General features: G+C 32.3%; 1 protein-coding gene across 2 annotated transcripts in view; it reads right to left on the bottom strand.

Moving 5' to 3' along the window:
- The window catches only part of LOC124422047 (collagen alpha-1(XV) chain), a 204,594-nt gene that overhangs the window by 9,351 nt on the left and 180,722 nt on the right, over window positions 1–14,521 (bottom strand). For both annotated transcript variants that reach the window (XM_046957944.1, XM_046957945.1), the window contains exons 6-10: window positions 7,055–7,135; window positions 2,773–2,854; window positions 2,507–2,616; window positions 1,440–1,616; window positions 1,123–1,320 (exon numbers count right to left, since the gene is read on the bottom strand). In XM_046957944.1, the coding sequence (XP_046813900.1) occupies window positions 1,123–1,320; window positions 1,440–1,616; window positions 2,507–2,616; window positions 2,773–2,854; window positions 7,055–7,135 (648 nt within the window). The remainder of the gene's footprint in view (window positions 1–1,122; window positions 1,321–1,439; window positions 1,617–2,506; window positions 2,617–2,772; window positions 2,855–7,054; window positions 7,136–14,521) is intronic.

Raw genomic sequence — 14,521 nt, 5'->3', positions numbered from 1 at the left:
GATGAGAGAAGAGCAAGAGGAAAAGAAAGAGTGTGTGTGTGTGTGTGTGTAAGAGAGAGAGAGAGAAAGAGAGAGAGAGAGAGAGAGAGAGAGGCGAGGAAAGATCAGCTAAATGCTGACAATGCGTCACACGTTGTTACGATGTGCAGTTCCTTTGAAATCGGTGAGTTCCTTCATATCGTAAGGAACACGCTCGTTAGAGCCGAATATTCGTTTCTTTGATAAAATCATATCAGAGACGTAAAGTCGACGATCGAAAATTATACGTAAAGAAGAATGTCAAGATATCATGAAGGGTACTTTCTCATTCAATAACGATTGAAAAGCAATATATCTATTCTATTATCATAATCTCTTCCTAAATTCTTTTTTTTTCTTCGTCTTTTTCTTTCTTGATCATTTCGACGAGAATCATAAAGATAATCGATCATTTGTTATAATATAGAAACGGATGTAATCATTTTCAGATAGGTAGGAGAATTCATAATATAAAATGAAGTACACTTTGAGAGGTCGAATTTCATGGTATCTCGATTTCAGAGTACCTTACTGACGACTTTGTTGGCAAGGAACTCGAGTACTACCTTTCTCATCCTTCTCCTTTTCTGTATGTTCGGCTCGCGTATCGTGTGTGCTACGGTTATCTTACGTGAGTTCGCATCGTGAGAAGCTCGATTTCCCCGAGGAATACAGAAACCAATTTCTAGGCTGCCTACTACACCGCGACCGTCCGACCGACCAAACGTTCGACCGGCCAGGTGAGAGACAGAGACTCAAGAGAAGGGACGAAAGTGGCTGAGGGAGTTTGTATCTCATGAAAAGCTTGTCGTATAAGGGGACGAGAGATATTTCAGTTAAGTGTTTGCGTGTTACGTGAGTGTACCAATCGTCTGAATAAGAGTTGGCTATACTCGTACTGTCAAGAATACACAATCTTGAAATTTTAAGAAGGATTAGTAATCTTTGATATAATATTCTTTACGAATGTTTTCAATTTGTAAACAAAATTTTTATGCTTCCCATGAATTAATTCAATGTATCGTATTTCTTATCGATTTTAATTTCATTTTTCTTCCGGTTTGATCGTCACAATATGAATTTATGAAAAATACGTTGACTTACATCGTAGCCAGAAAATTCACCCTTGCCCGGCGGTCCAGGAGGTCCTTGAGCTCCCTTTTCACCCGGTATTCCATCTCTGCCTGGTTCACCTTTTTGTCCTTGGGGACCTTCGGGTCCAGGTATTCCTATATCTCCTTTGTCACCTTTTGGTCCAGGTGGACCTTGTAATCCTCTTTCTCCGGGTGGTCCTGCTGCACCCTATATCAGAAAATATCTTTAAATGATCGATAATCGATTTGTTTTTTTTTTCTTCTTTCATAAAGAAGATCAATCCATCTTATTTCATTACTTATAGTTGAAGAATTTATTTTACGTACAGTTAGACCCATCTGTCCTTGCTTTCCTTCCTTTCCAGGAACACCTGGTTCACCTTTCGGTCCTTCGATCATTTTTGGCATCGTAAAGGATGTCATCAAGGCCGTTGCATTACATGTACATTCACCTGGTTCTCCTTTAGGACCTGCCGGACCGTGTGGTATTTTTATTGGCCAATCCTAAAAAAAAAAGAATAAAGAATATTAGATTAATGAAAAGGCAACGAAGTTTCAAAAAAAATTTTTTGTCGAATCGGGAAGCGAATTCAATGACAAATGGAACGTATTCATATATCGAATAGCTATGATGCCAATACGAGTGTTATGCACAGTGTTTCCTGATATGCGCTACGATATTCTCACGCTAAATCAATTCGCTCGAATAATCAGATGAATGACTGATCACGAATACGAACGTGTCATATCCGTGTACCGTAAATACGAATATCACGTATTATCGACGTACCAATGACTTATATAACGTCATGACCATAAGGGTACAACGAAACGTAGTTATTTATTAAGGCATACAGAAAAAGATACGTTTCACTTTTTTTTTACCAATTTTAGGATTGGGCATTAACGTGTAATTCTTTATTTAATTTATCACAGTTATATCTCGGTTAGAGGTATATAAATCAAGGTTTTATAGAAGGTATTAAAAAAGACTATAGACTGAACGAATTCCGAGGATCAAAAGTTTTTTGGCAAAATTTCAAGAGAGTTTTATCGCAGTATCTACAGTGTGTATAAAAAATATGTCATATTAATATATAATTTTTATATACGTTATATATATATATATATATACGTTATTTTATATATTTTATATACGTTATATATATATATATATATATATATATATATATATATATATATACGTTATTTTATATATTTTATATACGTTATATATATATATATATATATATATATATATATATATGACAGATAAAGATGAGATTATATTTTTTATTGACTTTATCGTACTTTTTGATAATTGTCGACTTAAAGAACATTTCTTTCAATATACAAATACTATTCTTTTAACGGAATTAAAAAAAATTTTGCACCTCATCGTTTGGATCATATCCAGGTCCAGGTGGTCCAGGAGGTCCTGGTGGTCCTCGAACGCTTTCACCTTTATCTCCTTTTTCACCTTTCTCACCTTTCGGACCTTTGTCTAAAAGAAAAGAGATATTCTGAATATTTTATTTTTATTTGGAACGGCATTCACCGATCTGCGGGTCTTGGGCATTGCCCTCTTTTGAATTTCTTACGAAAGATATTATTTCACAGAAAGCTACAGCTGTGGCTTTATGTAAATGCTATTACTCACAGTCTGGATTGGGAGGTGGAGGTGTGATGAACGGCGGTGGGTTGCCTTCCTCGTTTTTATCTTCGTCGTATTCTCGATCGATCTACGAAGGAATAATGGAGAAAAATCGATAACGTAAATATATGTGCACGCGTTTTATCATCAAGAAAAAAAGATCATGAATTTGACAATATTACGATTTAAAATAGTTGCTCGTTCCAATTTAATTTCACGCTTTAATTTACGTATTTATGCACATATAGATATATAATAACAATTAGACGTTAAGATGATTATGAAATTGGTTATTAATTAAGCGCTTATATTATTTTGCAAATTTGTTTGATTAGTAAATCGTATTAGACTTTGGTATTAACAATTCCCATATAAAACATTCATTCGTATCATTAAAAAATAAGCAAATTGAAAATGTTAAAAGCCATATTGGTTTAATATGAAATAGTGAAGACAATAGGTTGTATTAGGCTTTGGTATTAATGATTCCCATATAAAATATTCATTCGAATTGTTAAAAAATAAACAATCTGAAAAAGTTAAAAGCCACATCAGTTTATTATAAAGTAGTGAAGACCGTACGTCGCATTTTCGCTGAGGTTACCACTCGATGGATGCTTTTAAAGCGAGCACATAATATTAGACACTGACGGTGATTAATGAAGTTTCAGGCAAATCAGGCGGTCGACTGTACGGTTAGCACACACGACACCTGCCCTAAGTGTTTTCCAATAATTATTAGTAATGGCGCGGTTTTATCGAAGGGGGTAGTCGTCCTTCGTTCGACATTTTTCCGTGATCGACGGACATTATTGGGAAAATATCAATGATAGAACGAATTTGATCGTTAATTTTTAAAAAATTGGATTATGAATGATGAATAGGATTTAAAATAAAAATTTATTATATAATTTTGCTGGGACATGTACATCATTAAACATAGTTTTATATTTTTTTTACAATTTTTGTTATATTTTCAATATTAGTATTTCATGCAAATTCACATACTCAAATTTTTATTAGAAATATGCTTTCTTTTTATATTATTTTTCTCTTGTTTTTCTTAACTACGCATATATACAAAAAGAAAAAAGAAAATAAAAATTCTCGAAAAGATTCCTAACCGGATAGTTAAAATCATGACCATGCACCCAAAGCATTCTTCTTTCCTGTAACTCACGTATCTACTTTACCGCAATGCTGCATTGCCGCTCTTCAAATCATTGACATTTCAACAGAACGTTTAACGAGCAACATTTTTATAAAAAATTCATATAAAAAAAGTTGCGAAAGTGTACAGAAAATAATCAATTAAAATTATATTTCATATTAGAAGGCTTAAGACATAAATATAAAAAACTTATAAATAAAATAATTGCACGATTATAATTAACGATCACGGATAATCGTCAATTCATGTAATTGCTTGATTATATTTGTAATTTATTAAGTACTAATCAACCACGTTCCGACAATATAGAATAGCAATCTGGTCCGTAATTCGTCGTTCGTTTGATTTCCTCTTTCGACTATCAGAGGTAAACATTTTCGTTACGCGTGTTCCGTTGCCATTGTTAATTTCGTGTTTTCCTACATGCTAGAGTGACGTATGTGTAGATAGATATAGATAGACATACATATATAGATATACGTGTATACTTGAACATAGAAATCCCTTCTTTGAGGCAATAAAAATTTCGTATAATATTATTTTTATATCATTCGTATCCTTATCAGAGGGGGAGAAGAAATGATTGGAAGAGACGGAATATCTTACAATATAAAGATAAAATAAAATTACAAAGTCAAAGTTAAGTCCTAAACACAAGGAAAGTTGAAAAAAGTTTTCTCTCGAAATCCGTCGAAACGCTCCTTTTCATCCTTAGCTTTATTTTTCAACCTAAAAAATCGAAGAGCATGACGAGACAAAGAGCATGACGTGTCTTTGTCCACTAATAAAGCTTATTCCGTTAGCTTCATTGATCCTCGAACGTTGCGCCGTGGTGGTCGTTAACAGGACATTCGAGAGACGTATCGTAGATAGTAATAGTCAGGATGAAGAGAACATATCTTAGATAGGAAGGTGACCGCAAACCATCTTCCAATCCGTCCTACGAAGAAATGCATCCATTCCTATCGGCGTCTAGTGAAATTGGATTGGCTTAATGAATTTATAGTGCAGCTGCGAGTTTAGGAAGTGGGTCGAACCAAAGACAGGTTCATCAAAACGCTATTGGCTCAGGACGTTTCTTGCACCATGTTCTGTTCTGATTCTCGTGACGGAATCTCAGATGCTTCGCTTTTAATGAAAATATCCATGTTACCCTCTATTAATCATTATTATTTTAGTTTTAGAATCATTGAATTCTTTTTAATTGACCATGAGATATACAAAGCAATTAGTTTGAATAAGATAATTATTAGACTCTTTGATTAAATAATATTTTTCTAATTGTAATATATATGAATTACTTTTTTATATTAATGATTTGCGTCTGTTAATCTTATTTTTGAATTATATATCATCAAAGTTTTCTTTACACATAATCAACAAATAATTAAGTTATTTAATAATAAAATTACTAAAGAGAAAGTTTTATTTGTTCAATCGATCTATTCTCTAAAAGAAAGTTATTAAAATGTTTCATACATTGAAGTATTTTCGTTATAATAAAAATTTCGATCGACAAAAATCGCATTCGTATTCTTATCGCCAGCCGTGCTGAACGAGCCCTTAATTCTGCGCGCGTCGCATCAGATGGCACATGGTGTTACAATCGACTTCGTAAAGCGAGCAATCGAATGCACATAAAAATGAACGCGCGTGACATTGCCTGCAGAAAGATTTGATTTGAAAATTCGTGAGACCGAGTGAAAATCTCGAGTGAGAATGGGAAGGTTTTTTATTTTATATATTTAAACGTTCTATCAAATTTTTAATTACGTTCGGACAATGTTACGTATGGTAATAATAATTCGTTGATTTATTCAAACAGAAATAATTTTTTTATTTTCAAATTTATCTAGACTTTGAATTAAAATAGCAAATATTATTTCGAATGTTGAAACATATTTATTCATTCGAATTTAAGATTTTTAAGTTTTATAAAGATATACGAAAGATGAGATTCAAAGCCTTGGACATGATAGAATACATATACATACATATGAAGGTTTCTCATCTTATGAATACTACAAAAAGCAATAATTAGATGACGTTATCTTGTTTACTCGGAGTTTACCTCATGGATTTCAATTTGCACATGTCCATCTTGATGTCCAGCAAATTAAATTGTCCTTATTCCAAAGGATGCGCATGATAGTGGTCGGAATAGAGATCAGTCTGGAATCTCTCACGGTGACCTTACGTTATTAAATTATCATGGTTGAAGGAGGAAATTGTGTACGCGCGATCGACCAACTGAACAGTATTGTAGTTAAATATTAGTTTCTCGTATAAGGAATTACTTTTGCTAATTTCCTATAGAGTTAAATGATTTTAGATTAATGGATGTTCAAATTGTACAAAGGATTGTGTCTTATTGTTAAAGATGCAAAATAACAAATATAAAATATTCAATTAATATTAAACCTTGTGAGAAAGTCAACGGGAAGAAATTTAATAGAGTTAGTACATCTTTTTGAATTTAGTTAGTGAATTTTGGTACACGTGATAGAGATCCGTAAACTTCACTCGGATTAAGTCAAACTCCATAATGACTGGGGTGGATATTGAAGCATGAGATCCGTAGTAAAGTCGCCATTGCGAAATCCTAACAGCATTCGAAGATTATCCTTTCAGTATTTACGAGATTATCTTCATAACCCAATTCCTAGATTTCTCTGTCTCTTACGAGACGATTGACATCCTTTTGAATGAATCCTTAGTAGGATGTCGTTCTTCTTTGAGGATTATTATTTGACAATCTAAGTTGAAAGCTTCATTTCGATAAACCGGTGTGGCATGTTTTAGTCAAATTAAAAGCGAAGCTCGATTAACAGGAATTTTAAAATTCGTTTTACTTAATAATTATTGCAATTCTTCCAATAATTATAGAAAATAGTTAATTGTTTCGATAAGAAATATCCAGTTTAGTAGGTTATCAATTTCGTTAGTAAAAAACGGCACACAACATAAAAAGCTGTAGAAAATTTTTGTTAGTACGAATGTTGTAAAGTTCAAAAAAGGTATAATTTTTGTTTAGTAAAACTTTTATTTAGTAAAATTTTTATTTAGTAATTCTTATTTAAAAAAGAAAAAAAAAAGAAACTTTGAACTCTTGTCTACCTTATCCAAGTCAATTTCTGCCATAACACTGAAAGTATCGACATCCTGATCTCCGGATCCAAATTCTCCGTCTGAGAGAAACTATAAAGAGAATAATACATTAGCCAGTTTCGAAATACTATAGTAATCGCGCTTATAACTGCTCGTCCCGTTTCTCTCCCTGCGACGTCCTAATTATAGTTTCATAGCTTCGAAATTCTTCGATATCGCACGATGTAGCAGCGCATTAAATTAGACGATAAATCGTTCGCGTATGTCGTGGATGTTCATCGTATTAGATTGCATCCTGTACAGCCGAGATACAGCTGGCGAAGTTAATGCGTTCTTGAACATAAAGTTGGCCATAGTGTTGTCGAAAATTGGATACTTGCAAGTTTATGATCTTCAGCTTAACCCTACTGAATTATCAACTTTGTAATATACAACGAGTGCCTCGTCGTTTCTACGTTTCTTGTAGGATATTCATCTGTCTAGGTAATGATTTCACTCATGATAATCTCATTCTACCTCTGTTTGGAATATTAAATGTTAATTACACAATGTTACTAATTACAACGTTTCTAAAGTCTACATTTTCGCGCTGTTTGGATTACAACATTAATGTAATATCATAAATATATTCTCTAATGTTTCTCTTTAATCTCTTTTTCATATCGTTGATCATAGAATAATATAAGAGAAATATGTAAATTGCTTAAACAGATATTATCAATGCTATAAATTGTGTAGACGGAATATACGAGTTTCACAGGATGATTTTCTACTTGTAAAAGTAACTTAAATATCTTAAACGAAATGATTTATTAAATTTCAAGTAAAAGTTACGTATTCTGCGTTTTTCATTTAATAGATTTATAATTTAAAGAGTGATGCAACAGCGTAAGCTAATTATACTCTGGTGGTAGCGGGTATATTGAATTTCGTCGAAATTTGTTTAAAAAATTAGTGGTATAACCGAGACAAGCACTCATGAATATTACACATAGAGATACTCCCTCGTTCGGACCACTCTGTAGTATATTAATATGATCATAGTGAAATATCGCATATGCTTTTCGTTTATGTGTATGCAACGGAATCGAGTTAAACTTTATCGCATTCCAGTGATTTCTGATTTGGCACGTGCTCCTCTCAATTATTCAAATTCTCTGCTTGCATTGCTTCACGGAGAGGAGATACTCTGCACATTTCGAAAGCTAAACTTTGCGAAACGTGAGTACGTAATTACTTGAAGATCTATTTTCGGCTGACTAGAAAACGTCATCGAAAAATAATTTATGCTTTTAAAGCTAACAATAACATGAAATATTAATACCACTTATTCCACATTAGTTATTATTTCATAATAATAACGCTATTTATTGAATTGTAACGCTATTTATTCAATAGCAATTGGTTCATCACTATCTACGAAGTTATTCCAAAATAAAAGAAACCGCCGACTATTATTTTCAAATGTAATAATATTATGTTAATGTTATTAATAATGTTAGATCGAAAGATAATTCTTTAACGTATTTCTTTATTCTGCCAGATAAATAATTAAACATTTAGTACTCAGCAAATCCATACTTTAGCTTATTTGATACAAACGAATCTGAAAAATTTAATTCTTTCTGTTGAATAATAAACATAGGTTTATAAATTGCTATTCACACACATACACACACACACAGAGAGAAGAAGGATACACTCGATCTCGATCACGAAATGATCGAAAATATCTAACGTTATCACCCAAGAAAATATTATTTCTATTATTCATTAAATTGTAAAAGATACGAACGTGAAATATCAGTAACCATGAACGGGCTTTATTTACGATAAGTTGAACAAATCGTAAGTGGTTGAGAAGTTAAGAAAGTTGTCACAATCAATCGATCTTCTCTTTCGTCGATCAGTCTTTCGTATTGTATCGGTGAAACAAAGTAAAAATAATTCGTCAAATCTTTTTTCGAATCTATCTTAATTGTGAACTTAATGAATTGACCCTATGCTTGTTTTTCAATTCGAAGATTTTAACTTCGTTTTTTTTTTTACCATTTTCATAATTAACCTTTCCCTATTCCATCCGCCCCTCTTTCCTTCTTCCCCTTCGAGATTAACGCTTTACTAAATTAATTACGATACGTTGGCAATCTAATAAATTACTTACTTTGATGAAATTACTTTGTTCACCGACTTAAAGAAAAACGCGAGAGTCTAAAACAAAGGAGATTAATGATGAGACGCAAATTGTAATATTCTATGATATCCTTGCGGAAGGTGCATGACAAAACGTCAAACGATCAAAAACTTTCGGAAAAAAAGATCGTGAAATAGTTAAAAGATAATTAAAATTAATTTCCTTGTCTAAATAATGCCTTTCAGAGAATGACGCTCGATTAAAGCGAGATGTCTTATGGCTACAGTGTTCTTCTTGGATTTTAGTTGGAATACGATTGTCCGATATGAATTTGGAAGCCGAAGCTGCGTCGTGGAAAAAGTTTAATTAAATGATCTTAAACTTTCTCAGTCTAACGATGCGAAGAACGAGTTGCAACGTAGACGAAATACAAACGTTTATGAAGAATGATTTTAAAAATGAGAAAAGATTAAAGTATTCATTATATGTTGTAACGATCATAATAATAATGATGATGATGATGATGATGATGATGATGATGATGATGATGATGATGATGATGATGATGATAATGATATTACTCATATAAAAAACTTACAAAAGTATAATCTTTACGATTAAAATGTTAAGTAGTAAGGCAAACTGAAAAATTAACTCGACTGTCTCATCTGGAGTTCAGAAACTTAGCTCTTAAATGTTTAATATTATTTTATCATTTAATTGTACGTCAGCTCTGGTAAAATGATTAATTTTATACTTTATTTCACTGTCTATTATCTTCGTTTTATCGTTTCTCTCCTTTTTTTTTTTTTTAAATCATTTTGAAAATCATTTTCTTGATACGATAATTTTTAGAGAAAAATAACAGTCGGTGAATATTTCTGTTTTGCCTTTTTTTGTATTTATCTTTTTTATATTTCACCTATAAAAAACGTTGAAGTTTTGATAAAAATCTAATGAAAGTTTTTCCAATCCATTTAAGTTCTCGCTGTATTTAGTTCATTATGTATATTTTCGAAGTTTCCAGAAGTTTTTACAATATTTCCAACTTTTTTCTTTATTTCCCAAATGAACGTAATAACCAATGTAATTTATTTTATGTGTTTACCAATCAGAATGACACGTTTTTGAAAAATGGTATGTTTTTTTTTTTTTCCTAAATTATTTTATAACTATAAGTACGCGCATGTTACGTCCTATCTTTTTACAACGAAGTATCGTGAATTTCACATGGTTTTGTATGCATGTATGTGGTGTTATACGAAACGATGAATTTTAGTTGGCCCAGTTTGGATTTTCCAGTACAGACGATTGAAAGAGATTTATGTCAGCTGTCGTTGTATCAGATGAAAAAAAATCAGATTATTCTTATCGTATATTCGAAATTCAGTTAGCGAGAGAGAGAGAGAGAGAGAGAGAGAGAGAGAGAGAGAGAGTGAGAGAGACAGAGAGAGAGAGAGAGAGACTCGAATTTTATTGGAAAACGGACATGTTATAAGCAGTAGTATGTATTATTGCGCATATATTTATTTTGGTTTTTACAAATCGATATTGAAAATTTTTAATTTAGTTTCCTTGTTTGTACGTATCTATGCGTTTGTAAGTATTATATGTATATGCATATATGTACGTGTGCGATATCTTTCTATGGGATTGTTGTAACGACTCGTATTTGTACCATCGATATAACATTGATTTTAATTCTATCATGTGATTTTTTTAGAAGGGACGTATAAGCTTTTAAGATTTCGGTTATAAAGTATTTGAAAGTCGTGTAACAGACATTATGATTCTTTAGAATGTTTCCATTTTTCTTTTTCCTTTCCTTTCTCTCTTTCTCTCTCTCTCTCTCTCCCCCTTTCTGTCTCCTTTCTCTCTTTCTCCCTCTCTTTTCTTTCAAGACCTTTTCTTCATTTCCGTTCTGCTCTTCTTTTCATTTTTTTTTCTTTTCTTTTTTTTTCCACCAGCAGAAACGTATTTAACGTCCCATGAAATTAGAACCCTCGACACCTTTGAGAGAATGAGAAGCGCGAAATTTCTCTCTTCCAGTTGCTTGCGATGACTTCGAAGAATATCTCTTTCTTTTCATTTTTTTATTTATTTCTCTACCTTCCTTTTATAGAAGAGATATACGTGGATGACATATGCAATTATATTCCTTTCTATCGAATGTTCGGTTCTTTCTTCTTCTTTCAAATTAATTTCATTTATACGTCGTTGTTTGTAACGAGTTTTGTTGTAATGTCAAGTTGAAAAATGTACCGAAAGGGACGAGTTAAACAACAACCTCCATTTACCAAAGAAAGTAGGACAAATTATAATTGTTCTAATTGAATCGTCTGCAGAGCATGTTACGAAACTACGCACCGGCTATGCCAGTGAAACAATTTCATTTTTCGCCAACCATGAATCGTTAAATGGTGTTAGTAGAAAATTCTTTAAATATTTTTCGTTTATAATTGGAATCAGAACGGATTTCAATGTTACGAGGTTGATATCAATTGTAGCAGAAGAACGTTTATATGTTGTGAAAGAACTAAGTACGTGAGCCTCGCATATATTGCTTTAGTTAGTGGGATCACGTACGAGAAAGATACATGTGAATTTCGTGAGGTATATTCCGAGTCTAAAAAAAACTTTGTTAGGGTGTTTGTTCTTTTGGGATTAATTAAATAATTGAAATGTTTGTTTACTTGTATATACTTATTTATAATTACCTTTTATCAATTTGTTTCGATTTGTTTTGAGCCATTTCGTTTTGCATCATAGATATTGTAATATTTATTTATTAATCGAATACATTTTTACTATGATATTTTACTTTTAACTTAACTCTTGTCGGTTTCCTTTTTAGAATCATTTCATTCTCCACGCTTTCGCCGATCCGCTAATGTTGACTTCTTTTTTTTCGATCCCAAGCGAATTGCCAGACACAGCCATGTCGAGGACGACATGCCGCCGGCTCAGACATGAATTTGGATTATTGTTATTAGCATGAATTTTCATGAAATGCTCCAACTGTGTCCCGTTCTTGCCTCCAGCGACTTCACAGGAAACGACTCGCGAATAATAAAGGAAATTTTTCGAAGTGATTCTATTGTTTCAACGTTTATATCTTACACGATTCTAGCGTGTTAGTGACTCATTGCAAAAGAAATTTTTGACAAATTAGGAGTCATTATTTCGGAAGAGTTAGACGAGTAACTCGATCTTAAGATTTTTACGTATTTTATAATTGGTGATATGTGTGGCCATAAAATTCATGTTACATCCTCACGAAACTTTTGATCACTCTTGATCATATCATCGACCGATATACGATCCCTGTAGTTTTGTTGAGACGAGCTCTTCTTTCCTCCTTGTTTCAAGCATTTCGTGTTATCTTTTTAACTTTCTCTTTCGCATCCAATAGCTCGATCAACCGGTCAGATTGGTCTCGAGTTTCGTCCGATTCTAGCGACGAAAACCTATCGTTATTGGCATGTCCATCGCGCTTTGTAATTCGAGCATTCGATTATTTTCATCCGATCCTTTATTCGGGAGAAAAAGCAAATCGATGATAATATCGACTATGAAATGAACTGTAGTTTGCTTTTAATTCGATTTTTGCAATAATCTGTTTTGACCCAATGAAGCATACAATTTCTATTATTGATAATCGAGTTAAATTCTCTCATCGAGGATGCTATTTACGAGATATATTCACTTTAGCTATGGCAAGCGTATTATTTGTACGTTTGATGTATTCTGCCTGCAGAGATATACATATAATATGTACAACAAAATATATATACATATATATATATATATATATGTATGTATGTATATAATTCGTAAATTAATAGTCTAGTTTATGTCAACGCTAGTTAAGCGTTCTAAATGTTATATGGCATTTGAAATTTATACCAAACTTACTATACGTGTCATATAAATACTGCAACATCTAAAGATTGTTACGAGAATGTTGGAACTTCGGATCTTAAAGGAAATTTCTAAAAAAAAAAAAAAATTGTCAGTATTTGTATCTCCAACTCGAATTTTGAATAAAAATAATTTATTCTTATGTTTTTTTCCTGGCAAGAGAAAATTTGCCCATGCAAAATTACTCAAGATTTTTCCAATCCACAAATTTGATCCCTATTTCAAAGTTAAGTTCGTATTTTTTTATTGTAATGTCCCGCAATAATAAAAGTGTCAACGAAAATGCCTGTGGATTTGCCATTTTAACAGAGTCAGCTTTGTGTTAATCTCGATTCTTTCCTTCTTCTAGTATCCACATTATACCAATGACAATAGCCTACATGATGGGCATAAATACAGATTTGTTTTTTAATCGTATTTCAAAACCGATATGCACGTTTTTAAATTGATTTGTCTCATTTTGCGAAGAAAAATGATAATCCGTTTATAATGACATTAGGCGAACAAGAAAAAGGAATTTTTCTTTGTACCCATAACAATTATTTATTACGAATCTTATTCTATGGAATTCTATTGCTGTTGTATATAATTACATTCTCATTTCGTTTTCTCGCCTTTAGTTTTCTTCTTTTTCCTTTTCTTATTTATGAAAAGAAGGAAAAAAAATCATAATAGTTATATTTCATTCCTCTATTTTGAAGCAACGAGTACATCTGTACATCTATACTTGCGTGTCCTGTATCGTCGAAACTTCGGTGAAATTTCATGAAATCAGAGCTTCACCACAATCATAACTCTTCCCTCTACGATGCTTGCAACTTCCATTAGGTATCTTCCTCTACCTTTCGTAAACCGAAGCGCATCTCGCTTTTTATCGGCACAAAGCACGGAACGATGGCAGAATTCTCAAGCCACGAATGCTGTTGCCAAAGGAATGGAATTATTAATCGCGGAATTTCCTTTTGCCTTAAAGAATTAACCAATATTAAATAATTTTCTTTTCATGCTTTCGAAGGATAACTCTAAAAGGATAATCGTTCTGGGAAAATAATATATAACTAAAGCGAAGGGAAAAAATGTAAAACTTTTAAGATATTTTCTCGACTTGAAGTTGCATCATTTTTAAATGCATGATGATAATTTTCATATAACGCGTATTGAAATTAATAAATGAAATCGTTCGACATCGCTCACGCCACTTTTATATAACATTTATGATGCATTTAATATGCTTAATGAAAAAAAAGAATAAAAAAAAGACCAACTCAAGTGTCAATAAAATGAAGTTTTGGCTTAATGCATCAACCGATCGGTCGAGTGTTTCGCTAGCTACAGTTACTGAACTGCACTTAAATCGATTTAATTACTATATCGAGTTCGGCGAACGTTTGACCTCTTTCGGTATCAATTTTGGGTTTCAT

The sequence above is a fragment of the Vespa crabro genome, chromosome 2 (assembly GCF_910589235.1).
Source record: "Vespa crabro chromosome 2, iyVesCrab1.2, whole genome shotgun sequence".
Classification (NCBI taxonomy): Eukaryota; Metazoa; Arthropoda; class Insecta; order Hymenoptera; family Vespidae; genus Vespa; species Vespa crabro.
Note: the sequence above shows the minus strand (reverse complement) of the source record. Positions and strands in the feature narration are given on the sequence as shown.